The sequence below is a fragment of the Liolophura sinensis genome, chromosome 10 (genome assembly GCF_032854445.1).
Source record: "Liolophura sinensis isolate JHLJ2023 chromosome 10, CUHK_Ljap_v2, whole genome shotgun sequence".
In the NCBI taxonomy this organism is placed as follows: Eukaryota; Metazoa; Mollusca; class Polyplacophora; order Chitonida; family Chitonidae; genus Liolophura; species Liolophura sinensis.
The window spans coordinates 33,939,887-33,967,130 of NC_088304.1; the positions used below are offsets into that span (position 1 = coordinate 33,939,887).

The 27,244-nt window shown below is 40.0% G+C and overlaps 1 protein-coding gene across 1 annotated transcript; it reads left to right on the plus strand.

The window, feature by feature from the left end:
- The first annotated feature begins 487 nt into the window (after positions 1–487).
- LOC135476222 (AP-1 complex subunit beta-1-like) lies at positions 488–18,240 on the plus strand. The gene is made up of 19 exons (XM_064756165.1): positions 488–565; positions 751–856; positions 1,179–1,314; positions 1,721–1,966; positions 2,484–2,608; positions 3,513–3,648; positions 3,983–4,137; positions 5,117–5,257; positions 6,066–6,231; positions 6,888–6,976; positions 9,443–9,644; positions 10,407–10,663; positions 11,110–11,344; positions 12,662–12,754; positions 13,376–13,521; positions 14,034–14,163; positions 15,196–15,367; positions 16,392–16,546; positions 17,196–18,240. The coding sequence occupies exons 1-19, from the start codon at positions 520–522 to the stop codon at positions 17,268–17,270; spliced, it is 2,811 nt and encodes a 936-aa protein (XP_064612235.1). The 5' UTR covers positions 488–519; the 3' UTR covers positions 17,271–18,240.
- Positions 18,241–27,244: the final 9,004 nt, after the last annotated feature.

Consider the following 27,244-nt stretch of genomic DNA (forward strand, 5'->3'; position numbering starts at 1 on the left):
CAGGTAAAAACCTCCCTTCTCCTCAATAAGTGTATTTTTAGTCACAGAAGCTCTCCAGAATGTTTCAACCTAAAATTAAGCCTTCAGATTCATTCTCCCCCCCCCCCCCCCCCCCCCCCCCGCGCCTTTAGAAAGACATGTAACAGAATGATATATGGACAAGGCATAAAGCAGTGTTGGCCAAACACAAATGAATTTGTTTTTACCAACAAATTACACCCATAGGCACTCATAGCTATCATCCTTTATAAGCCTTTTACACAGTAATCAATACATGTATCTATATACAATCAGGAAACAGCATTGGCTAGAAATCACAAAATGGTAATAAATAATCTGTGTTTCTTGATCATTATCACTCCTGTTGGCACTAGACACATGCATAACCTAATCCCAGTCCATCAGACAGCGCATATTCCATGTGAATATCACCTTGGAAGGAAATGTTCAGTAGTGATCAAATGTCCTTATATTGTTTGCATTATGTGCTTATTGTAGGACTAAACAAGTTCATTGAAGATGGCAAAAATGACAGATTCCAAGTATTTCAACACCACTAAAAAAGGTAAGGCTCAAATCTGTTTACTTTGTATTTTTTTTTGGCTATGTTTTCTTTTTTGTTTCATCCCGTCAGAAAAAAGCTGTTGTTTGATCTTTTGGTTGTTTACCTGAAAGAAATTTCATTAACATGAGAATCAGAATGTTAGATTAGTTAAAAGTACATGTACATGTAAGCTTATTGTTTTTCAGGTGAAATATTTGAACTCAAAGCTGAGTTAAACAGTGACAAGAAAGAGAAGAAAAAGGAGGCAGTCAAGAAGGTCATAGCCAGTATGACCGTGGGAAAGGATGTCAGGTCAGTTCAGTATGTGTGGTGTTGTAATTCTTTTTATCTCCACTGGTTTTATCCATACTCAACCTGAATTCTTTAAGGCAGAATTTAACACAGCTAAGGAAATAAGGCAAGTTGTGACAGGCACATGGGCACATTTCTTAATAGGTTACGTTTTGCTCACATACATATTTTATGTATTTCAGTTGTGCCAGCCAGGTTTCCAACTCTACTGATGGAGTCCATGTTGAACATTAGGTTATGTTATTATAAGTGTAATACACCTGAAGCTAGCTGATACTACTTTCCTAGGATGTTCACAGGATATTGAACTTCATTTGAACAGTGCCCTATTTCCGGATGTTGTTAACTGCATGCAGACAGACAACCTGGAACTGAAGAAACTGGTTTACCTTTACCTGATGAATTACGCCAAAAGTCAGCCTGACATGGCCATTATGGCAGTGAATACATTTGTAAAGGTATGTAAGCAGTTAAAAATGAAATGAGACAGCTTTCTATTCACATTTTGCAACATAAAATTGGATGATATGCTCTGGATAGCTTGTTTTCCTCGACTCGAAGAGAAGTTTAGCATTAACCACCCTTGAAATAAATCAAAAAATAAAGATCGCTGGGTAATAAGTCAGAATGAGATGTGTTTTGTGCCTCCCAATCTTGAGGTTTTTATGCATTTAGTGTATGGTAACTGTTTAGTGAATCTCTGATACTATATATTTTTTCACATGCCAGATGAGATCCATTGATAAACTGTTTGCTCATTCATGTCATTGGCTCATTCATGTCACAACCTAGTGTTGTAGAACAGTATAAGGTTATTATACATAGAGTGTGTCTGTTTTTAAACATCTTGTTTGTTATTTTTAGGACTGTGAAGATACCAATCCTCTGATACGAGCATTGGCCGTGAGGACGATGGGCTGTATCCGGGTGGACAAGATCACGGAGTACCTGTGCGAGCCCCTGAGGAAATGCTTAAAGGATGAGGACCCGTATGTACGGAAGACGGCAGCTGTGTGTGTAGCCAAACTTCATGACATCAACGCCCAGCTGGTTGAGGACCAGGGATTCCTCGATCTGCTCAGAGACCTACTGTCCGACTCAAACCCTATGGTGGGTAACAGGGAATGTCGAGCTCAAGCAAATTCCAGAAAATTCACCCACCAATTCCTAACCCCAAGTTACCATTATGTAAATAAGGCGATGAATAATTGAATTCCTAGGGCGGTTTGAAGTTCCCATTGGAGCATTGAGGCTTAGGTTTTTGTTTTATACCACATGCAAATGGCTCTACTGTTTTTTTCAGATAGCAAGGAAGTTCTGTTTATATTCAGCTGTAAACAGAGGTAATTTGATATTTCAGTCTGCATTTTGTATCATAAACAAAACACAAATGCTAATTGAAAACCATCTGAATTGAACAACTCCCTTCAGCTGCAGTGTGTGGCTAAACAAAATGTAAATACCAACTGAAGCCATCACACGTCACCTGTGGAATGGGGCTGGATGAGTATTTTGGCATTTGGGAAGGTATAGTGATACCTTGTTGGTTGTTCCTAGTGTCTCCTGTGTTGATAAACCCGACAGCCGTACTTCTGAGTAGTATATAAAAGTTGTTGTATGTTTTCAGGTTGTGGCTAATGCTGTGGCAGCCATATCTGAAATCCTGGACACATCACCCTCTGCACATGGCATGCTGGACATGAACTCTAGTACAATCCACAAGCTACTGACCGCTCTGAATGAGTGCACAGAGTGAGTACTCCACGTCTGGCACATGTGTGCCCAGCCTTAGCAAAGATGCTCCCTCTTGCTTGAAAACAGTATTAGTATCTATACCGAAACATCGCTTCCAAATAAATAGAAGTTATTATCCATTACATAACATTTATACATATTAAACAACAATCAAATAAATAAGTACATTAATATACATATAATAACCTAAAATTTTGCCTTTTTAGAGGCAAATATATATCACAAAATGATTTTGTTTGTTTTTTTTTTTGCCTGAAACTTACAATTTTCCAGTAAAATATCAATCCATGTTCCAAGCAAACCTCAAAACACCTTTCTAAATTCAATAGAACTCCCAGAATCAGAAAAAATGGGCAAGTTAGTCATGGACAAGATTTATGGTCATATAGGGTATATGAACAAATCAGAGACTGTCAGTGGTTAATAGAGTTCATATATCTGTAGCATGCATCACAACTAAAATGGTAGGCCGGTATGTCAATCTGATCAATAAAGTAATATTCTGTAATTCTTCAACCTTTTTGCCTGATTGTAATTTGATTACTCAAACATATGCTGAAGGCATTATTCTGTGTAGACTGGTAAAATTATACTCTCTGTAAAGCCCTCAAATTGGGCAATCCAACCAAGGTAGTTTGTGGCTCCAAAGTGAAATTAAAAATGTGCAGAAATTTCACTGAAAATTGCTCTTTTATATGTGATATGAATGGCTGAGGAATTAGGGCACATATATGAATAAATAAGAGACTATCAGTGGTTAACAAAGTTCATTTTTCTGTAGCTTGGAACCACTGCTATCATAATAGGCAGGTATGTATTGCCATAATGTCTGCCTTATCTTGGAAAATTATTCCAAATTTTTTATACTCGTTGTGTTAGTTACTTTCACATTGTACTACAGGTGGGGTCAGGTATTTATCCTGGATTCCATATCTAACTACACCCCTAAGGATGACAAAGAGGCTCAGAGTATCTGTGAGAGGGTCACACCACGTCTGGCCCATGCTAATGCCGCTGTCGTCCTGTCAGCTGTAAAGGTAAACCTTAGCTGACTTCAGCAGAAGAAAATGACAGCTTATCTTGACATTTCTAATGTACTTCTTTTAGGATCCTTCAGTGATAAAGCTTTTGGGCTGTCATAAAAATGGTCATTAGTCACCGGTAGGATAAATATTAAAGGAAGAAGTTGATAAATCCTGGACGATTCAAATTAAAATAGGGAAAACTGTTTTCATTAGCATCCTTATTCCATGTGATTGATTGAATCAATGTTTGTCCTGTTTTAATGCAGCTGGTCAAATTTGATTTTGTGTTCTTGCTAGTCTTAAATTTCATCAAACACCTGACTGGGTGTCTCCGGTATTTGTACAGGTAATTCTGAAGTTGATGGAGATGATGGAACAGTCGGGGGATTATGTGTCCGTGTTACAAAAGAAACTGGCACCCCCACTTGTGACCCTCCTGTCTGCTGAGCCAGAGATACAGTATGTGGCCCTGAGGAACATCAACCTCATTGTGCAGAAGAGGTGAGGGCAAATTAAATTTGACCAGTCACTCTGTAATCCTGTGCCCTGCACTGTTTCTGTGAATAATCACAATTTGAGTATAAATGGATAACATATTGATCAAACTAATAATTCCATTTAGCGTACACCAATTGAGAGACTGTTCAGGTGTTCCCACCGATAAGCTCATCTTTAATTTGCATAATTTGACAGACCTGTATAGAAAGTGCTATGATCCAGGGATATGAAAAAAAAAAAAAACAGGCAAGAAAGCGGGGATCACAACATGCATAAGCATTTCTGTCAGATTAATTCACCTAAAGATCTGTATATAAGAATGCAGTTTGAGAAGCGCACCAAAGCCTCAAAATAATACTTTTGATGCCAATACTTATGCTTTCCTGACCAAAAAACTTCTTAACATGTGTATCTAGGTGACCCAAAAGGTGGACGAATCACTCAGAATCAAGCAAAAATGTGTCGTCAGAAAAATACTAAAATCCAAGTGAAATACAGACATTTGAATTTAGCAGCCGATGATTTAGTGCTGAGTAAAGCGAGCATCCTTGAGTTTTGTAGTTGTCAGGACCAGCTGACACAATGCTTTCTTTTAACATTCACCCTGGTATTTAGATTAATTGATATACGTGCGCAGCATGACTCAGAAGCCCCCTTTATATCCCGTTTTGATCAAGAGCATATCATTTTATTGTGACAAGTTCTGCCTTTCCTCCAACAAGAATTATTCATGTGTGTTCTCTGCCCCAAGTTTAATCTGGCTTATGTACAAAAATATACCTATGAGGTACCTTCAGCTAAAACATTGCTCTCACACCAGCGAACCTACTCCTTACAAAAAGTCATTCTCAAATCCAGCTCTTACTGCTTCAGCTGTTTGTTTACATCAGGAGGTTTATCACCAGTCACCAATGAGATAATTGAAACAAACCTAATGTACTGCCACCGCAGTTAACTCGTAGTTCCTCTGACCCCATTACAGGTCGGACATCCTGAAGCATGAGATGAAAGTGTTCTTTGTGAAGTACAACGACCCGATCTACGTGAAGCTGGAGAAGTTGGATATCATGATTCGTCTGACCAACCAGGCTAATATTGCCCAGGTGCTGGCTGAGCTCAAAGAGTGAGTACTGCTAGTGTCATCTGAGCGAAACAGCACTAGATAAAAGAGCGGTGGAAATTCATCCTGCAACAAGGAGGCACATTACATGCATTCTAAGGACTCCTTGCTAAGTATGAGGTGAAACACCAAGCACTCACTTACTCACTAAAGACACTTTCATGTATTATTAATATCTAATTCGTAAGATTAAACTTCTTTCAAATACTTAATGGCATACTGTGGGCTGGTGACTAACAATGAATATTTTAGCTTGGCCTATTTCATCGGTTAGACCTGTAACATAACTTCAACCACATAACAGGGAAACCCTTGCGTCATTTCACAGACGATCTGTCTCGGTGAGCAGGCTGGCAATCGACCTGACATGCCTGAGTGAGGGGGCTTCATTTCCCATCTAGGGGTTCTTTCACGCATGACTATTAAAGTACATCTATTTCCCACTTATTTTAAAAGTTTTAGTCAGTTCATAAAGGTATTTTGAGGTTTGTGTATAAGGTATAGGATGATATGCTAGTGGGGATATGTCAGTTTCATTTTGTTTTATATTATATTTGACTTCATGTACCTCCAGAAATACATTTTTGGGGTTAAAATTATAGGTCGTTCAGTGAAATATTCTAAAAGGGAAATCATAATTATCCAAAGATTCATTAAAGTGCTTATTTGTGAAAAAATAGAGAATTTAGAAGTGTAGTTGCTCATTAGACATGGTTAGACATGCATTGAGGTTGTATGCTTAAGTTCATTTGGTTCAAATACATGTGGCATTAGTATATTGAACGTGTGGAGCTATTTTGATTACTTGCAGATATGCCACCGAGGTGGATGTGGACTTTGTCCGTAAATCTGTCCGTGCAATTGGTCGTTGTGCCATCAAAGTGGAGCAGGCTGCCGAGAGGTGTGTAAGCACGCTGCTTGACCTCATCCAGACAAAGGTCAACTATGTGGTGCAGGAAGCCATTGTTGTCATAAAGGTAAATCTATTATCAGTTTGTATGACTTGTATAAAAATATAAAAATAACACGTATAAAAATTTTGGTCAAATTCAATCCGTCAGACATTATAAATTATGTACATTTGCACTTGTACTGTATTCACTGTTTTCACTATTATGATTTAAAAAGTACTGGAAAAGCCTTCACCAATACTGTAAGATCAAGTGCTATTCATGCTGGCCTCCTCACCAGTCATTTGTGAGAAGTTCTGCCTACAAACTGCATATGGATGTGCGTTTCCTTGGGGCCTTGCCTGATTTCCTCGGGGCCTTGCCTGGTTTCCTCCCAACATAAAGCTGTTATATGTGAGTGAAATATTCTTCATGACGACATGAAACACCAATTTAGTAAATCCAGAAAAAATACGTCAGCATAAGGTACTTTTGTAAAACCAAGGAAGTGAAGAAATACTGGTTGTAAGACATTAAATAGTGATAGGAAGGGGCAAAGTGCCTGTGCTGAGTTGTTTATTTGTTTTATTTATTTGATTGGTATTTTACACTATACTCAAGGACATCTCACTTATACGACAGAGCCCAGAGGAAGCCAACCTGTGCTGAGTAGTTACAATATTGAAACATTTGGTTGAGTGCATATATAACATCAGCATTGACCCCTTTTTTTGTTTCTCCAGGATATTTTCCGTAAATACCCAAACAAGTATGAGAGTATCATTGCCACGCTGTGTGAGAATCTGGACACACTGGACGAGCCAGAAGCTAGGTAAGTGACCCGAGATCATAGATGACAGATCCTATTATACTCTTATCCTTCAGATAAGGATTTAATTTAAAAACTCCGCTGGAAAGTAGTTCAGGGTTTCCCATTGGGTTGTATGGCTAGAGCATTGTCCCTGCAACAGCTGATCAGCCCCTGACCAGTGAAATTTGCAGACTCGTACTAAGCTTGCGCTTGAAATCCAGAGTATTCTCACGCTGATGAAAAAGGAAAGGTACACTCTAGTTACCTCCAGTGGTAAAGCTGACAGCTGCTGGGGAAAACAGGTACACTCAAGTTACCTCCAATGGTAAACCTGACCGGTGCTGAAGAAGACAGGTACACTCTAGTTAACTCCAATGGTAAACCTGACCGCTGCTGAAGAAGACAGGTACACTCCAGTTACCTCCACTGGTAAACCTGACAGCTGCTGGAGAAGACAGGTACGCTCCAGTTACCTCCACTGGTAAACCTGACAGCTGCTGGAGAAGACAGGTACACTCTAGTTACCTCCAATGGTAAACCTGACAGCTGCTGGAGAAGACAGGTACACTCTAGTTACCTCCACTGGTAAACCTGACAGCTGCTGGAGAAGACAGGTACATTCTAGTTACCTCCAGTGGTAAATCTGACAGCTGCTGGAGAAGACAGGTACGCTCTAGTTACCTCCACTGGTAAACTTGACAGCTGCTGGAGAAGACAGGTACACTCTAGTTACCTCCAGTGGTAAACCTGACAGCTGCTGGAGAAGGCAGTTACACTCTAGTTACCTCCACTGGTAAACCTGACAGCTGCTGGAGAAGACAGGTACACTCTAGTTACCTCCAATGATAAACCTGACAGCTGCTGGAGAAGACAGGTACACTCTAGTTACCTCCAATGGTGAACCTCACAGCTGCTGGAGAAGGCAGTTACACTCTAGTTAACTCCAATGGTAAACCTGACAGCTGCTGGAGAAGACAGGTACATTCTAGTTACCTCCAGTGGTTAACCTGACAGCTGCTAGAGAAGACAGGTACACTCTAGTTACCTCCACTGGTAAACCTGACAGCTACTGGAGAAGACAGGTACGCTCTAGTTACCTCCACTGGTAAACCGGACATCTGCTGGAGAAGACAGGTACACTCTAGTTACCTCCAATGGTAAACCTGACCGGTGCTGAAGGAGACAGGTACACTCTAGTTAACTCCAATGGTAAACCTGACAGCTGCTGGAGGAGACAGGTACATTCTAGTTACCTCCACTGGTAAACCTGACAGCTGCTGGAGAAGACAGGTACGCTCTAGTTACCTCCACTGGTAAGCCTGACAGCTGCTGGAGAAGACAGGTACGCTCTAGTTACCTCCACTGGTAAACCTGACAGCTGCTGGAGAAGACAGGTACACTATCGTTACCTCCAATGGTAAACCTGACCGGTGCTGAAGGAGACAGGTACATTCTAGTTACCTCCAATGGTAAACCGGACAGCTGCTGGAGAAGACAGGTACACTATAGTTACCTCCACTGGTAAACCTGACAGCTGCTGGAGAAGACAGGTACGCTCTAGTTACCTCCACTGGTAAGCCTGACAGCTGCTGGAGAAGACAGGTACACTCTAGTTACCTCCACTGGTAAACCTGACAGCTGCTGGAGAAGACAGGTACACTCTAGTTAACTCCAATGGTAAACCTGACAGCTGCTGGAGAAGGCAGTTACACTCTAGTTAACTCCAATGGTAAACCTGACAGCTGCTGGAGAAGACAGGTACACTCTAGTTACCTCCAATGGTAAACCTGACCGGTGCTGGAGAAGACAGGTACACTCTAGTTACCACCAATGGTAAACCTGACCGCTGCTGAAGAAGACAGGTACACTCTAGTTACCTCCAGTGGTAAACCTGACCGCTGCTAAAGAAGACAGGTACACTCTAGTTACCTCCACTGGTAAACCTGGCCACTGCTGAAGAAGACAGGTACATTCTAGTTACCTCCAATGGTAAACCTGACAGCTGCTGAAGAAGACAGGTGCACTCTAGTTACCTCCAGTGGTAAACCTGACAGCCAATAATATTGTCAACCTGGCCATCTTCACTGAAAAATACCATTCAAATAAATTAATAAATCAAGAAAGCTGTTCCAATACTTCGCAACAAATGGAGGGGTGTCCGTGGCCGAAATGACCATGTACCTCTCATCAATGGGATCCTTCAATTCCAGCTCATGCCGGCATAGAACTCGCGTAGGTCTGTCAGCAAACCAGTAGGTGGTCGTGGATTTGCCCCAAGCTCTGCCAAGTTTCCTCCCACCACAATGCTTGCTGCCATCGTATGGGTGAAATATTTTTAAGTATAGCTTAGAACATCAACCATATAAATAAATACATCAAATGAACAAAGGAAGCTTTACAAACACAAGGTTTTTTTATCAGCTTAAAAGAGATACATCTAGTTTGTCAGCCTTTAGTGTTTAACTTAACTGTACATTTTTTGTTTAGGGCCTCCATGATTTGGATCATCGGTGAGTACGCGGAGAGGATTGACAACGCTGACGAGCTTCTGGAGAGTTTCTTGGAGGGTTTCCAAGACGAGAACACACAGGTGCAGCTCCAACTGCTGACTGCCATCGTCAAACTCTTCCTCAAGCGTCCCACAGACACCCAGGAACTGGTACAGCAGGTGCTTAGCCTGGCCACACAGGTGAGTCGTATCAACAGGTAAATACTAGGTTGTAATGTTAAATCTGACTCAACAGGTGGGACTTGAGTGTAAGTAGGTATAATTTGTATATTTTGTTAATTTCCATAGAGTTGTAGCGACAAAATGCATTTTGGCAAATAGTTTTGTTTTGTCATAAGTTTGCATTGGGCTAAATGTTGAACACATGAAACACTATTTTGGACTTTGCATTGAACAACATTCAGACCAATATTAAAATAAACCAAAACTTGAAACCCTTGGTATGTATAAAATCTTCAGTCTTCTAAGACATGTTCGTGATTCTATGTGTTTGTCTTGATGGGATGATCTCAATCTGCACATATCTCAGCTTAATAGCTTTAGTTTTGGAATTATGTGAACTACATGTAATGTGTTAAAAAAGGATGTGAAATACCTGTGCACTGTGAAAAGCGCCAGACGCTCCTCTATGAGTAAACTGTAAGTACTATCCAGATCGGCTGAATGAAGTGCTGGATTATAAGATATCAAATCATGTTTAGTTTTAACGAAGGGTTGTGTCATTTTAGCTGGCTTTAAAAATGTTTTTCTTCTCTTTTTTTTTTTTTTTTTTATCTTGGATATTCTCAGGATTATTGTCCTGTTTTAAACATGTTCTCTACAAAATATCGCTTCAATTTTGCCCTAGTGACTTTAGACCATAATCATTCATTCATTCAATCTGGTCAATTCTATTTAGGACTTGAGTAACAAAAGCCTTGCCTGTGTTTCTTTCCTCCACAGGACAGTGACAATCCTGACCTGCGTGACCGTGGCTACATCTACTGGCGCCTACTGTCCACAGATCCAGCTGCTGCTAAGGAGGTGGTTCTGGCGGAGAAGCCTCTGATTTCAGAGGAGACGGACCTGATCGAGCCAACACTGTTAGACGAGCTCATCTGCCACATCTCCAGCCTCGCCTCTGTCTATCACAAACCACCCAATGCGTTTGTCGAGGGACGAGCCAGCTTGAGGCGGGCCCTACCTCCAAGATCTACGTCGTGAGTGCTAAAGATGAATGATGGTTAAAGTTGTTTTGGTTTATTTATTTTATATGTCCTAAGATTGCCCCACATGTAAAGGTCAATTGAACATAATTTTTATACATGTATATGTAATATACATATATATGTGTGAGCCCAGCTCCGCCAGAAACCAGAGTTTGGTCCTTGGTTTCCCCTGGGCCTGCTCAGTTTCCTCTGACCATAATGCTGGCTGCCGTTGTATAAGTGAAATATTCTTGAGAATGACGTAAAAAAGGACCAATGAAATATGTGCCCAAATTTAAGAAAAAAGTTTTAACAGCATGCTATAAAACACCAATGAAATAAATAAATAAATAAATTTTGAAATATATGCACAAGATAATGTATGGTCTGATAGTGACAAAACCTACTTCTGTGATTGAGAATCAACACTCACCATACCTGTTGTTTCTGCTCTTCAGGGGTGGTGCTCTGGCTGATGATGCTGCCCCCACCCCTGCTGACCTCACAGGTCAGCCTGCCGCCCCACAGCCCACAGTCATCCCGGGGGCAGACTCCCTCATCGCTGACTTGCTGGACATGGACCTTGGGCCGCCGATGGGCATGCACCAGCAGCAGATGTATACCCCGACCACCCAGCAGCCTGTCCAGAGCGCCGGGGGCATGGACTTGCTGGGGGAGGGACTGGATAGCCTGGTGAGTAGTGTGCTGTGATGTGTGATGGTCACAGACAGATTGATAGTCATTACATAACTGAACTGAGTTCTTACCTTAGATGTCATTTCATCAACAAATTGTAACTGTAAATTTTGTTGGAATTTGGCAGTGTGTCTTTGTGAGAAGTCATCTTATGCCCTGAGTTTTAACATGAGTTTTATGACATTTAGTGAAAGAGAAGAATGGGTTTTGGAGTTTTGTGCGTTTGAGTGATGGACAGGAAAGGGAATTTTCAGCTCATGAGCTGATTTTAAGGGAAATCCTTGACCAAAATTGTCAGAACTAACCATTTTACCAATGGGGTCATCTAGTACAAGAAATTTCAACTGATTTTTATAAAAGAGATTCTCTTTCCTGGATAGAATGATGTATAAAATGAGTGAATTATTTTTGATGATGGTATAAAACAGCACTCAAACCAATAAACACCTCTCAAAATGTTCTCTTGTCTCTTGATTTGGTTGTGACAGGTTGAATAAAATCTTGAGGTAAAGATGTTGCGCATGTATTAAAATAATGAGAGAATTAAAAACGAATTTCACTGGTCAGATTTGCTACTTGGACATGCATATCACCATTGTCTTTTTGGCAAGTGCGCTAGCGCAGCGTAATGACCCAGGAGGCTCTCACCAATGTGGTAACTATGAGTTCAAGTCAGGCTCATGCTGTAAGTGGAACAGTCTGACGGCAACCTGCGGATGGTCGTGGGTTACATCCTGGTTCTGCCCAGTTTCCTCCCACCATAATGCTGGGCGCAGTCATATGAGTGAAATATTCTTGAGTACGGCGTAAAACACCAATCAAATAAATAAATAAAATCTTAATGGCAACGTGCTCACAAATTAAAAGCTTTTGTCAGGGGAGATAACTAATGTACTTCTAACCTGCATGTATGAGTTAATGCCCATTGTTCAAACAACATTGTTTTGTGTGCACATCACCACTTTCCCTGATGGTGGCTGTGTGTCAAGAATAAATGTTTCATGATAAAACGTAAGCAGGAAACTGAACCTACTGTGTCTACTAAAACCTACTAGTCTAAACTGTATCCCACTGATAAAAGTATAGAGCTGGCGAACCATATCACCGCTGGTACATGTGACTGTCAAAGGGGGCCAAGGTATGCTCCAGATACTCATGAACCTGAAGCTGTGAAAAATCTTGAGTACAGATTTAAACACCCATGAGATATTAATCAGGCTGTTCAAAGATTGCCCTAGTCTAATCCTGACATGGATGACCCTGACATGTACTGTTCAACTTGGTACAACTAGATTGCTTCTGTCTGCTCCACAGCTTGGGCCCACCTCCGGCCCCCCAGACCTGGGAGGACTTAGTGATATCTTTGGTCTGGTCTCTTCTGCACAAGCCTATGTACCACCACAGGAGGTAAGATACCATTATGTCCTTGTCCCAAAAACATCAAAACGATGACAGCAATTACTCGACAACAATTACTCAATCACAATTGCTCGATAACAATGCTGGTGATTAATTGGGGTAAATTTAATTCATCAGGAAATAAATCACCTTTGTTAATAATTACTTGTAGTGGGCCATATTAGATTTTGACTGAGGGTAAAAGCCCAAAAAAGTGGGTAAATTCTATTTGGCGGAAATGGAGCCATCTGTTTCATTCTGAAAATATCAGCCCATGGATGTCATTTGGTACCATTGACCAATAAAGTTAGAGTTACAAACCCAGTTCTTGGTGGTTCAGCAGTGGCTTTTTGCAAGGAGATTTGTCATAATCGGTGACAAAAGTTTCTAACATTGATAAAGCTGGTTGCATTTATAACATTTTCAAACTTTTTCATTTTAACACTGTAAATAGTACAGGTACAAATCTTATATTTACTGAAAGGCAATAATTTGACATTCACAATACCTTAAAAAAACATTTGATTTGGTTAGCAAGTATGGATTGTTTCCTCCACAAATCTGTCTTTAAGGAGGACTTCCAGACATAATAACAGTACTTTGTTAGCTGTAATGTTCATATTTCTATAGGTGTGGCTCCCAGCTTCTAAGGGCAAAGGGATGGAAGTATCGGGAACGTTTGCCAGGAAGCAGAACCAGATCTTTATGGAATTGTCCTTCACAAATAGAGCCATGCAGTCCATGGGAGAGTTTGCAGTGCAATTTAACAAGAATAGGTATGTACGTCACATTGATAGATGTTGTTGTCAAAGTGGATTTTAACAGTATTACCGTTGTTAGAGTTACACTTTCGGAACATATCATAGATTCTGGTAATGAAACACATGTTCCAAATCAGGATTGGTCTCTGCCAGTTTTCAGCACTGTGTTATGTCTAGAAAGAGTAATTCCTAACAATGATACTGTGACAAGGTATTGTGCCGGGCCTGGAAATTCAGGGGATTCTGTGGTTAAGCCTGCAAAAAGCTTGAAATTGAGAAACATGTTGGCTGTAATCTACTGCTGATCTAAAGATTACAGAACTCTCCAGAGTCTCTTTAAGTGTACTGAAGTTCTCTTGGAGAAATTTTTAAATATTCATTCCAAGTTTTCTGAAAAATGCTTATTTTCTACCTTGGAAAAGCCAGGAAATTTTGATCCATACACATGAAACAGCAAGTTTATTTAGGTTGTGAATAAGTTGTGCTTTGTATGTTCACTATTTTGCAATTTAGCATTTTACTTTCAGTTTCGGTTTAATGCCAGCGTCCCCATTACAAGTACAGAGCCCCTTACTCCCCAACCAGACAGCTAATGCATCCTTACCCCTCAATACACTAGGCCTAGTACAGAGAATGGAGCCACTCACCAATTTACAGGTACGTTCATTTCGGATGTTTTAACATGAATCTGTAAAGCTCGCTTTATTATGCAATGTTCCCACTGAAAATCTGGAAAGCACTGGGATTTGGTTAAAAGTTTTTGAGCCTTGGAAAAATTCCTGATCAAGGAGATTATTTGGCAGGCTTAGAATTTCAACGAGAATCCGGGAATCAGTTGTCACAAAGACTCTCACCACGCTTGTCTGTGAGCAGTATTTATTTATTTCTTCTGAGGCATTCCACAAGGACCACATTGAATTAGGTTTTGACGTATATCGCTTGGAAACAATTATGGCCACTCGTTTTCAACGTCTGTCTCTTCAATTTGTTCCAAACTTCTTCTTGGGTACTTATTTTGTTAATAAGTGTTTTTTTTTTAATATTTTTAGAACATTTCAGGATATACTACATTATTAATTAATTCAGCTTTAGTGGCTGACTTTATGCTCACTTTAACCACAGCATCAAGTCAGAGCTATTGCGGTGATCCTGTTCCTTCAAGGACTGTGTCCAGTTTCCAAAGAGCAGGTGTTGTCAAAATGGGGCAAATAATGAATTCATCTCTGTCTCAAGATAACCTAATTCCCCCACAAAAGTGCATTTTTAGAGACAAATAAATGTCTTAAGCTATTATTTTTTGTGCTGAAACTGACAATTTTCCATTAGAATACCATGTATGTTCCAAGCAGACCTCAAAACACTTTTCTAAACTGAATAGAACTCTCAGAATCAGGAAAAATGGACAAGTTAGTCATGGACGAAATTTTAGGTCATGTAGGGTTTGAAAATAATATATCAACTCCGAAATTGTGTTAAGTTTGCCTTCACCTTGCACAAACAGGCTGTCCATGGCTTAGTGTTTAGTGTGCTAGCACAGCACAATGACCAAGGCGCCTCTCATCAATGCGACTGCTGTGAGTTCATCGAGCTTATGCTGGCAAAAGTGTTAGAGAAAGAGATCCTGTTTTTTCTGTTCTGAAATTACACATGTATATTTGCGGCAAGCCCTCAAATATTGTATGTTTACAGGTGGCCATCAAGAACAACATTGATGTGTTTTACTTTAGCTGCACTCTGCCCATGCATATCCTGTTTGTGGAGGATGGGGAGATGGAGAAGAGAATATTCCTGGCCACGTGGAAAGACATTCCAGCTCAGAATGAGGTTCAGACCACGCTAAATAATGTGCAGCATAATGCAGGTGAGAATAGGCATCCTTTAAACTCGTATGGGTTGGACTCATTTGGAATCCACCTCATTTCGACTCGTAGGCCATCGCGAGACTAATTAGGTTACTTGTGGGAACCCGCCTCACCAGGGTAGTTTGACTCATTTGGGGACTGTATCACAAAACTGTTGCAACATGTGGCTGGCCTAAAGTTATCCTAAAGAAAATTATTTGTTGCCTTTAACCCTAGCTGTAACACAAAATATAGGGTCAGGGCCGGTGGGGAAATGTTTTCATTCTGGCTAATGAAAGCGATAACAATTTTGAAGAAATTAACATTGAGAGACACAAAAAAAGGAAATTCCCTCTAATTCCAAGTAAAAACTTTAGGGTTTGGTAGGGTTACCCCCAACAAACATGTTCTTAATTATGCCCTAAATCTTTGACAACATATGCTGAAAAGATATTTCGCCATAGTTAATTCAGAGATTTGATAACTTGGTGTACATAGGTACACTTGTCCTTCATCACCAGGCTAGTGAGGCTGTTTGTTTGAACCAAGCTCCTTTAATATGACTCATTTCTGACGTCATATCTGGCAGTTTGTGCTGCAAACGATCTGACATTTTCAATTCATATATACATCTACACTAGGTCATATTTTTCTAGATATGACCTATTGTACATGTACATTTGAATTGAAAATGTCAGATTCTATCCATATGTAGTCAGTAGATACTGAATACTTCTGCAGGGGCAGGGACTTTTCCGAATCCTGTGCTTCCATTGTCCTTGTGGGGCCTTGGTGGCAATGAGCAGTAGGCAGTTTTTTTCTTGTGTAGTCTTGCATGAAGTTCCAGCTAGACCCACTTGATGTCCACCAGTATTATACATGTCACATGTGGAAAAGACTGCCAGTAACCCTCTGAAGGTCACTTTACGCAACACACTTCTTAAGTATGACATCAAACATTTATTAAAAATGACACAAAGGAATACTTGTGTTACATATAAAGCTTCATTGATTATGCCGTAATGTCTTCATTGTGTTTTGCAGATACTGTATCCCAGAAGTTACGTAACAACAACGTGTTTACGATCGCCAAGCGGAATGTGGAGGGTCAGGACATGTTATACCAATCCCTCAAACTAACCAATGGTATTTGGGTGTTAGCTGAACTCAAGATACAACCAGGCAATCCACACTTCACGGTTAGTAGGACAAGTATTTACCCGTTGGGAGTAAAACTTAGTGATGATGTTCATGAAAATTCATGCCCTTGCATTTCCTACATTTTGGTTGTAGAAAATAACTGATACTTGGGATTTGTCTGTGAAAACTTTTAAGTAAATATAAAAGTTCAATGGACAAAACCGACTTATACGTACAGCTACCCTGAACTCACTGAAGTTTATCTTCATCTGTGACTGTGTTCCCATGTTGGTTTCTACTCGACACTTTACAGCCTCCTTGAATTGTAATCATGACTGCTTTATTGTGCGTTAAAATGTAATGATTACACTGGCTATCCTGACTTGCCTAAATCTAAAACATCAGTCATAAACGGCACTTAAAATGATCACTTGAAGGAGCTTATCTAATGCCCTGCAAAATCGGAAATTTATTTCAGGAGGAACTTAGATGAACTTAGATATACAAGTATTCCAGTAAACCCGACTGACCATTCAAACTGTTGTGTGTTGAATGACTAATTGCTCTCGTCGCTGCTACAAGTACTCATAAATCTGATCAGGTCAGTTTTTGTGGACTGGGAAACTGTACCAAAATTCTCCACTGCTACTAACACCATCTACACATAGAGATAACTGAAAATACTCACTCATATATTCTGTCTTGCAGCTTTCCCTGAAGGCGAGAGCCACAGATGTTTATCCAGGGGTGCAGCAGGCATACAAGACCATTCTGGACAATTGAGCAGAGCTTGGGGTGAGCTTGGGGGGCGGGGACTAGATTGGGTAGCTGTGGGCTGTGATTAACAGCTGAATGTCTCTTAACATACGCGCAGATATGAAAACCTCACTGTGGTATGAACGCATTCTGAGACTGAAAATAGGGACTTTGTTAATGGGTGATGTTCATATTCAAAAGGATGAAACAAATCCATCATGTAAGAAAGGCACTAAAAGCGAGATTTACAGAACCAACTTAGGGAATTCAAATTCTCAAAGATAATGTATAGCTAGTCCTGTTGTGAGAGATTCTCGCTGAAATGTTCCATTACAAGTTGCTTTGTCATGTTGACATGTCTATCTGGCTTTGGTTATGTATGTGATAGCGGTATATCCACACTTTTTAGCGCGGCTTACTGTGAAGTGGTATCGTGTTCAACAAGAATCAAATAAATACTGTGAAATATCATCTCGAAGATAAGTAGGAAAACAGTTTAGGAAGGGTCGCAGTTTGTTCTTGATAGATGATATGTTAAGACAGATTTTAGAATCATAAAGATAGAAACGTTTGTCTGCTGACATTCACGTCTTTCAATGATACATGGTTTGAAGAGTCATACGCAAATGTTACAATGGGGTATTGTCTATTATGGTTCAGGAATAAACAAAACTAAGTGTTCTAAAGATTCTTCTGAGGTTTCCCTGGACTCCGGGTAAGTCTACAATAGTGGAATTCAGGTGAGGGATATAGAGAGTAAATCCATCTTCAGACGAATAGTGGAGCTCCATGGGAGGCTGTTGTAAATTAGCTCTAAATTCAGGACTGATATTTGTAAAGTGGAGTGCATGTGTAAATTCTGAAAATGGAAGCATAACTGAGAAGTTGTTCTTCAAATGGTACTGGTGATTATGTATATGGCATTACTCGTCATACTCCAGTCGTATTATGTACATAAAATGTAATGTATAATAAATAATCTATGTATGTAAACAAAGACATTGTTTCTTTTTCTTTCTTGTGGAGTTTTCTTTGTACAAAGATACTTTATCTCGGGCGTGTTATAACAGCATTTTTATCCCAAGATTTCCCTTATTTTGATTGGTTGTTGCTTTCCATGAAATAACTGCTCCAAATATTGTCTGATTTTGTTAAAATTGATGTACACATGTACACACTCTGTGACGGCTTCCGCTTCGGGACCGGTAGATCCAGGATCAATCCTTGATCGAGTCACACCTAAGACTTTAAAAGAGGAAGTTGTAACTTCCTCGCTTGGCGTTCAGCATGAAGGGGATAGTGCAACGACTGGTTGACCCGTATCAGAATAATGGCTCGGGCGGGGCGGCTTACTTGCCTTCGGTAAGTCGTCTCAGTGAAGCAGCACTAAATAAAAGAGCGGTGGAAATCCGTCCTGCAACAAGGAGGCACATTACACGTACATGCACCCTAAGGATTCCTTCGTCGTCATATGACTGAAAAATTGTTGAGTACGACGTTAAACCCCAAGCACTCACTCACTCACTCTCCCACCCCCACCCCCGCCCCTCAGATGAGTGTCAAAAAACCGGTCTGATCCATTCATAACTTCTACATGTCTAGGATGAAATTAATGTGAAATAATATGAATTGGCTTGTCCCAGTGATTTTTTATAGTCCGAAGTAAGTTGCGTGGCCCATTCAGGAGGTTCGTGTATGTCCGGTATATGAAGGGCTACATGTTCTATACAGAGAGATGTGGTTGTTACCTCCTTGCCACGAACGGTTTCCTCCACTTCGAAACCTGATGGCTCTCAAGCAGATGACCGAGTATGTCTACGGCATGTGTGGGGAAATGCTGTCAGGTAAACAAATATCTATACATCTTAATGATGGTGGTGAAATTCTCGTATGTGTCACATGATACATCGGTTTGTGATCGTCATTGAAATAATAGCGCTGTCACCAAATAACAAAAATATAACACGTCTAGTTTTTATTTAATGAGGCATGCATGGTCATCTGATGCCATGGAAAATATCGACGTCCACATAGAATATCGTAGTTAACTCATAGAGTTTTTCCCCCTGAGTCTTGTCTAAAACCGATGAATCGCAACCGGGATGCTGTTAGTTACATGTACTTATTCCCTGTGGGTGTTTTCGTTATAGTCATTTGTGTCGACACAGTGTATTTGTTTTATTTATTTCATTGGGTTTTCACGCCGTACTCAAGAACATATCACTCTATGACGGCGGCCAGCATTATCGTGGGAGGAAACCGAGCAGAGCCCCGGGGAAAGCCATGACCATCCGCAGGTTGTTACCAGACCTTCCAACGGACGACCGGAGAAGCCAGTATGCGCTGGACTTCGACTCGCATCGACCGCATTGGTGAGAGGCTCCTGAGTCATTGGGCCTCGCTTGCGCGCGTGTCAATACAAGGCCAGTTAAGTGCTCGTACAGCGAAAGATGTACTGATGTAAGAAAGTGATGTAAGATAAGTCACACTTCAGTTAAAGTGCAAACCTCTGCATGCGTGACAACGTGAAATGAAGTACCAATCTTGAAGATATCTTGCGCTGACTTACAAATTCCTATACCTTTTTTTAGGTTGTAGATGTCATTTTGTGGGACCATCAACCATGCTGGACAGATAATCAGTTAAGCAGAATTCAGTCTCTTCAGCTGGTCTCTTTAGATAAACGTATCTAAACACACGATCAGTCATTGTCATGCATTATGAACTAACCTGTTTTACTGGCTAATAACGCCATACCTGAGATTTTCAACAAAAAATCGAGATAAACCTAAATCTAATCGAAGTATTTTAGAATAGCCAAAATAACTTATCTTTCATAAAAAACGCCTTATCTGTGCACGTGTCAATGTTCAAAATCTACAAAAAAAGCTTCTAAAATGTATGAAGCGAGTGGCATTGTAACTTTTTCATCTTTTTTACCAGTATATTTCTAAATAGTGCAGGTACACGTACGATTCCGATATTTATTGAAAGGCGATAATTGGAGATAACTCTGGTAAATACAGAAAATACAGGTATTACCATCTTTGAAGTTTTATTGCCTGTTTTGTGTTCGTCTATATGATAATTTTCATCAAGATGTTATTTAGCTCTGCCAAAATCACAGATCTGCATGGCCGTCAATAGGAATAACAATATATACCCAATTCCATCCTTGTAAAGACAAATTTCTGTAAAATTTGATCGCTGTGAGTTCCAGTCCAGCTCAGGCTGTCTTCCTCTCTGGCTGTACGTTGGAAGGTCTGCCAGCAACATGCGGAGGATCGTGAGTTTCTCACGGCGTTTGGCCGGTTTCCTCTCGCCGTGATGCTGGCGAAGTGAAATAATCTTAAGTACGGCGTAAAATACCATTCAAATAAATTAAAATCTGAATAAAAATTATATCTTGAACGATATAATGTACGTCACCTGGATATCACTTTAGAAAGAAGTGCAATTTTTTAACTTAAATATCAACACTCATCGGCTACTTTTCCATTAAACTTGACCTTTTGTCCAGTAGCAATGTAACCCATTTTCACAACTGAATGCGCGTTACAGAAATATAAACGCACGGAGCAATTGTATGTTGTTTTTCTGTCAGTATTAAATAACGTGTTAAGTGAACAATTAGGGTAAGTATTCACTGTGAAATGTGCTTTGATTTTCACCAGATTTTCACATTTTAAGGTAATAATCCAGGAGCTATGACTACGTGAAAACAGGGTGGTCGGTAATCAGAACTGTGTGTTTATCTCTAACATCACGAACTCTGATTACCGACCACTCTGTTTTCATGCTGCCATAGATCCTGAAATATTGCCTTGGATTATTGCCCTAAAATGTGCGACCATTATAAATGTACAAGCTTGACCTCTGAACCGGCTTAGCATAACCACAATTGTTTCCAAGGATCGGTAGAATCGTGTTGTGTATACTTTAGATAAAGAAAATGCACATGTATATGACACTATTAAAAGCAAACTGACGCTGTCAGACGGCTGTCACGGTGATATTTTTTTGTCCCACCCTTAAATGTGATAAAGCAAAATCTTTTGTCAAGAATAGACCACTCACCACAAACCACAAACCAAATCTCATACTGTGTGAAAAAAATTACTGTGTGAAAATCTTTCTCAGAGGGTCTCGCATGCTAGATGTGATGTTTTTCTGAGCATATAGCACGGGCTAGCCACCCTGCACACCTCGTCTGCCTGTCGGCCAAGTTGGTTGATCGGTCTATCTCTCTGTCGGTGAAGTCGTTTGGTCAATTTTCTACACGCTATATACTTAAAGTATCCGTCTTATATTCTGAGCTCCAAATGACCGATGTAGTTTTAAATTTAGCAGGCCCGCTAAAATTTCCCATTTCAATGTCTCACAGACTCGGGAGCCAGTCGTGGACGAGTGATTAAATGTTCTTTTCGTTCAATCGCAAGGATGCATGAGATAGAAGTTCAATCCCGGTCTGGGGCAGGGAATTTGTAGATTCCAATGTTCTCACTCTTTGTGGGTTTTGGTTACAATAAGCGTGTGGCCGTCTAACGTTCTATGAAAGACCATTTGCCTGCTACCAATATCAAGTTGTCAAAAGTACGCTGGACACTCCAGTTTCCCAGTCCTACACCCATTACATTTACCGCCACCATATATGTGACAAATAACAAATAAGTAAATAAATATAGGTATGACACGCCTTGGAGTTGAACCCCGGAACTACCGTTTACGCCGTACTCGAGAATATTTCACTAATACGACGGCGGCCAGCGTTGTGGTGGGAGGAAACATGGCAATGCCCGGGGGAAACCCACGACCATCCGCAGGTTGCTGGCAGACCTTGCCACGTACGGCCGGAGAGGAAGCCAGCATGAGCTGGACTTGAACTCACAACGACCGCAGTGGTGAGAGGCTTCTGGGTGATTGTGCGGCGCTGGCGTGCTAACCACTTCGGCCATCAAGGCCCCAAAAGTTTCTTGCAAACTAACGGGATATTATGTGGAATATCACACAGCATTACGTTATAATAAAACAGAATACATTCTAGCACCACTTAGACAACAGACATTAACATTAGTTTTTTTGAGTGCAGCATTCAGTCTCAAGAGGCTTGAAATGTTAAAACCTATGTATAAAACCCAGATATAGTCCCATGCACGCAGTGCTTTGGCCGCTTGTCAACCTGTGTCTGCGCAGTCTTAAACAGTTCGCAAAAGCTGAAATCTAATGAATAAATTTAAAAATAAAAATGTATGTGGGACATCACATCCGCATAACATCCACTTAAGATATATGTACACACCCAGAATCTGCTAGAAACATGTGGTCATTAAGTATTCATTTACAATCTTGAACTTCCTGTACATCTTTGCCCTTATGGCTGTCGTCGTTTGCATGAGCTAACATCGCTGTCAACTTCTGTTTCGTCACTTTAATTTATTGACTCTCATTGTGTTGATAATTACCTTTTAACACTTGTTTTCACGATGTGGGAATTTCCGCAATTTAAGTCGAACAATGGGCCAGAAACTCTCCCATCTCGATTTAGAACGTTGCACCGTTATTTATAGTACGTATGAAAAGAAAAAAACATTATTTCTAGCGTAGTGAAAAGTGGGAAATGTTCAAGGCTAAACTATAAAAGCCGAAGATTGCATTAGGCGTGAATGTTGAGGTGATGTCTAATTTGAATGGTTGACCGAAGGATAAAACAGGATTAATGAATATAACAATAGCTAAATGCACGTCATAAAGCCTTAAAGAGATGGATAATTCCATTACATCGATATGTGTAGGTTTAGTACGGGAGTAAACTATTTAGTTACGTCATTTACCATAAATTAACCATATTATTCTGTTTCTGCTTTTTTGTTTCTTTCTTTAAACCGAATGGTTTTGAATGCTTAATGGTCCTAAGCTATGTAAACACACATGGTGCTGTCTGTTAAGTATATTCTGTTTCGTTTTTTTTTTTGTTTTAAGTATTAAGTACATGTGTAAAGGGCTGACTTTTATTTTTAAGTGAAAAATCAAGTTTAAAGTTTTACTTTATAATAAATTTAGCAACCTACCATAAATTCCACCTACATATACGTACATGCATATGGTGAATGTTTCTGATGCATAGCAAATGATGGCTGGTCTAGGTTAAATTTACCAACGTATTAAACCAGTGGTTGACTGACATGTAAATCCGAATCATAATGAGCGCTAAGCATGAACTGTGCTAACCAAGATTGCCCTGCAACCTAACAAGGCTCTACTTTGAACCAGGGTTATCACACTTATAAGACGGACAGGAAACAACTTTTATGATTTTCTTAGAAAAGTAGTCATGTGTGAGTTTTCTATATGTACGTACTGTCAATCTTTGTTCTTGCGCATTCATGTCGAAAGTTGAACAAATATCAAAATGTGTAAGACGGTTTTCATTATTTCTTAATGAGCAAGTTATATCCGCGAGCACATTTTTACTTTATGACTGTGTGTGAATGATGTAAGATCTTATTAGGGCACAGACTGTATAAGAATTTACCTCATCAGCTTTATACAACAACGCCGGAAGCTATACAAGTTGAACATACAGACTCTTCCTCTCAAAATGTGGTACCATACTGTTTTGTACACCAGGGTTTGATCATAACTCGCGAAGAGGACGATGTGGGTGCGTGTGGCCTAGTAGTTAGCATGCTATAGTACAGTGCACTAACTCAGGAGCCTGTGCACCAATGTCGTCGGTGTGAGTCTTCCTCTGTGGTGGCACCAATCTGGCCCACTTGTACGACGGTGACTATCATTATGGTGGGAGGACACCGAGCAGAGGCCGAGAGAAACCCACGACCACCCACAGGTCGCTAGTAGGCCTTCCAACGTACGATCGGACAGGAGATCAGCATCAGCTAGACTTGAACACAAAGCAAACCGCGCATTGATGAGAGACTTCTGAGTCTTCTGCAATTAATTAATTCTGTGCTGCAATTAAACGGATTGAAATTAAAAGCCCTCGGCCACGGAGCCTCTTTGATTCATGACACAATAATTTATATAGTTTGTATATACAATCGCTAATTAGTTTTTCTGTGTAAAAATGGTGGTGATATTCTTTAATTCATACGGGAAATAAAGCTACAATATACAGTTACAGCAAACTGCAATTTCTGAGAAGGAAGCAACTACTGCCCATGTAGAGCTTCTGATTTCGAGTTTAAGTTTAACGTGAAGATCCTGAAGAGCTGTAGGTGAAGCACTAACACGCCGCTCCACGTACATTGCTTCTCAGACTGAACTGCCCGGTTTCCTCCCACCATAATCCTGGCCGCCGTCATATAAGTGAGCAGGGCATAAAACACCAATCAAATACATAGCTGTAGGTGAAGCACTAACACGCCGCTCCAAGTACATTGCTTCTCAGACTGAACTGCCCGGTTTCCTCCCACCATAATCCTGGCCGCCGTCATATAAGTGAGCAGGGCATAAAACACCAATCAAATACATAGCTGTAGGTGAAGCATTAACACGCCGCTCCAAGTACATTGCTTCTAAAACTGAACTGCCCGGTTTCCACCCACCATAATGCTGGCCGCTGTCGTATACGTGAAATATTCTTGAGTACGGCGTAAAACACCAATCAAATAAATAAATAAATATATATATATATATATATATATATATATATGCTGTTTTGTGGCTTTTAGTCAGGAGGCTCATTACGTATCAAGTGACGGTCGAAGGGTTAAGTGCTTCAAGCACATACACATTCTTCATTAAGGCGTTAAATGCCAAATAAATTAAAAAATAGAATAAATAAACCTGGATCTATCCATCTGTAACAGCAGATATATGTATACCGTCACTGGCTCAATTGCTACCTTACTACCGGAGATTTGTACTTAAAGCGAGCTTAGATGGTTTCCTTCACGCACTGCCGGGTTTCTTCGCCCCATGCACCTGATCCCTGTCGTATACTATGTTAGGTGAAATATTTTTGAGTACGGTGCATGTTTGTAACACTAATCTAACTATAAAAAAGTTTTCAAATGAAACTGAATAAATTTCCTCGTGTTTGATTTCGTACTCAACGCCATACTGAAGAATATTTCACCGCGACCAGCGTTATGGTGGAAGGAAATCGCGCAGAGCCCGTGGAAGAAAACAAATAATACAAAATAAATAAATAAACTCACGGTGGTAATTAAACAGGACAACTCTATAGATACAGTGCATGAGATTCCCATTTGGGGTGGTGAGGCCCTAGAAGTAGGGCGGTACATGTTGAGCGCTGCGATCGAAACCATTGGCTGGTGATCATCGAGGTAGAGAGTTCGAATCCATTCGACTCGCCAGAGGCTTTGAGTCGAGAGGTTAATTAGTTTTACTTTACGAGGTGCAGACATTAAATTCTTTCGTGCTTATATCGGGATTTCCCCAACCCCAAAACGTAAACCACAGCGTATAGGGCGTTGAAAATACCAACCAATTAAAAACATAAAGAATCAAATCTTCAGTATCATTAGAAATATTAGTCATTCAATATCATTCAATACATCTGGCTGTTACAAAAATAGAAATGATATAAATAACGGAGGAAGTAAAGCAACACACATAAAATGACTCATCCCTAAAATTATATTTTAAAATTTACCGGAAATTTAAACCACATGTACCCGGTATAAGAAGAGAACACGGGCTTTTAAGTACAAAATTGTACTGTTTATACAATCATGTGTATGCCTGAACAGAGGGAGGTGTGTTAATGACTCTAGCATTAACGTTAAAGTTAAATTATCTGTATTGACAAGGTGTCAAGTAAGAGATGTGAACTATAATATTCATAAGAAATTATGTATAATTTATTCGGCACTAGTTTTTTAAATATAAACACAGTTATGCATAGTGCCTCATTTTATCCCTTATCTTAGATAATATTTAATGAGTTGGCCTACGCCATAACGTTTATAACGAGATAAACTTTATCGCAGTCCAAAAGATTAACCAGAGAAAAACCACCAAAGTGACATTGTATCATCGATTATCAAAGCTTACATTAAGTTAATGAGAACCAAAAGGATGAAGAAAGAGTCCGTACATGGAAATAAAAACTCAGATCAGATATTCAGCATTATGAACAAGATCAAAACTGCCTACTACAGAATACAAGCATTTGGCTGCATTTAATGAATAGGCTAGAAAAATATTTTCAAATACTAGTAAATACTGTATTTCAACTAATGTTTAGAATTGTTTATTTGACGTATTTTGCTTCATTCTGATTGGTTGATCCGCCTTTTAGGATTACTCAACTTGTCAGATTTGATAAATTTCTTACCAGAAAAACTTCAGTGTTGGCATAAAAAAAATAATTGTATAGTTTTTGTGCTTCTAAAAGTGCTATTTTACATACCAATCATGGTGCGTAGGTTTAGTGAGATTTTCACTGACATTTTCATACAATTTTTTAATTGTTTACTTTCGCTTTCATGTTAATACACGTGAAATGCATACATCTTATTATCTATTTATGATTGGTGTTGTGCGCCGAAATTAGCGTTGTACGCGGTAATTGGCGTTGTACATCGTAATTGGTGTTGTACGGCGTAACTGGTGTTGTACGCCATAATTGGTGGTGTATACCGTAATTGGTGTTGTGCATCGCAATTGTTGGATGTACGGCGTAATTGTTATTGTACGGCGTAACTAGTGTTGTACGCCGTAACTGGCGTTGTAGAATGTGTCACTTTAAGACGGTGTTACAGTTTCATACCATCAATGCATGCAGCGAGAACAGAGGAGAACGTGGATTCTCTGTAATACACTGTCCTAGGCTGGGATTCAATCAATACCACATAACAAGTATATTAACTACTGTGTGACAATCGTACCCCCTAGATCTTTCTAAACCAGTTTATCTTCCGGTACTAAAATCTGGGCTTTCTCAAGCTGGATCCTGAAAGTTTAAAATATTCATTTTTCTGACTTGTTCATGAAATGGACCTTTAACAGATTTG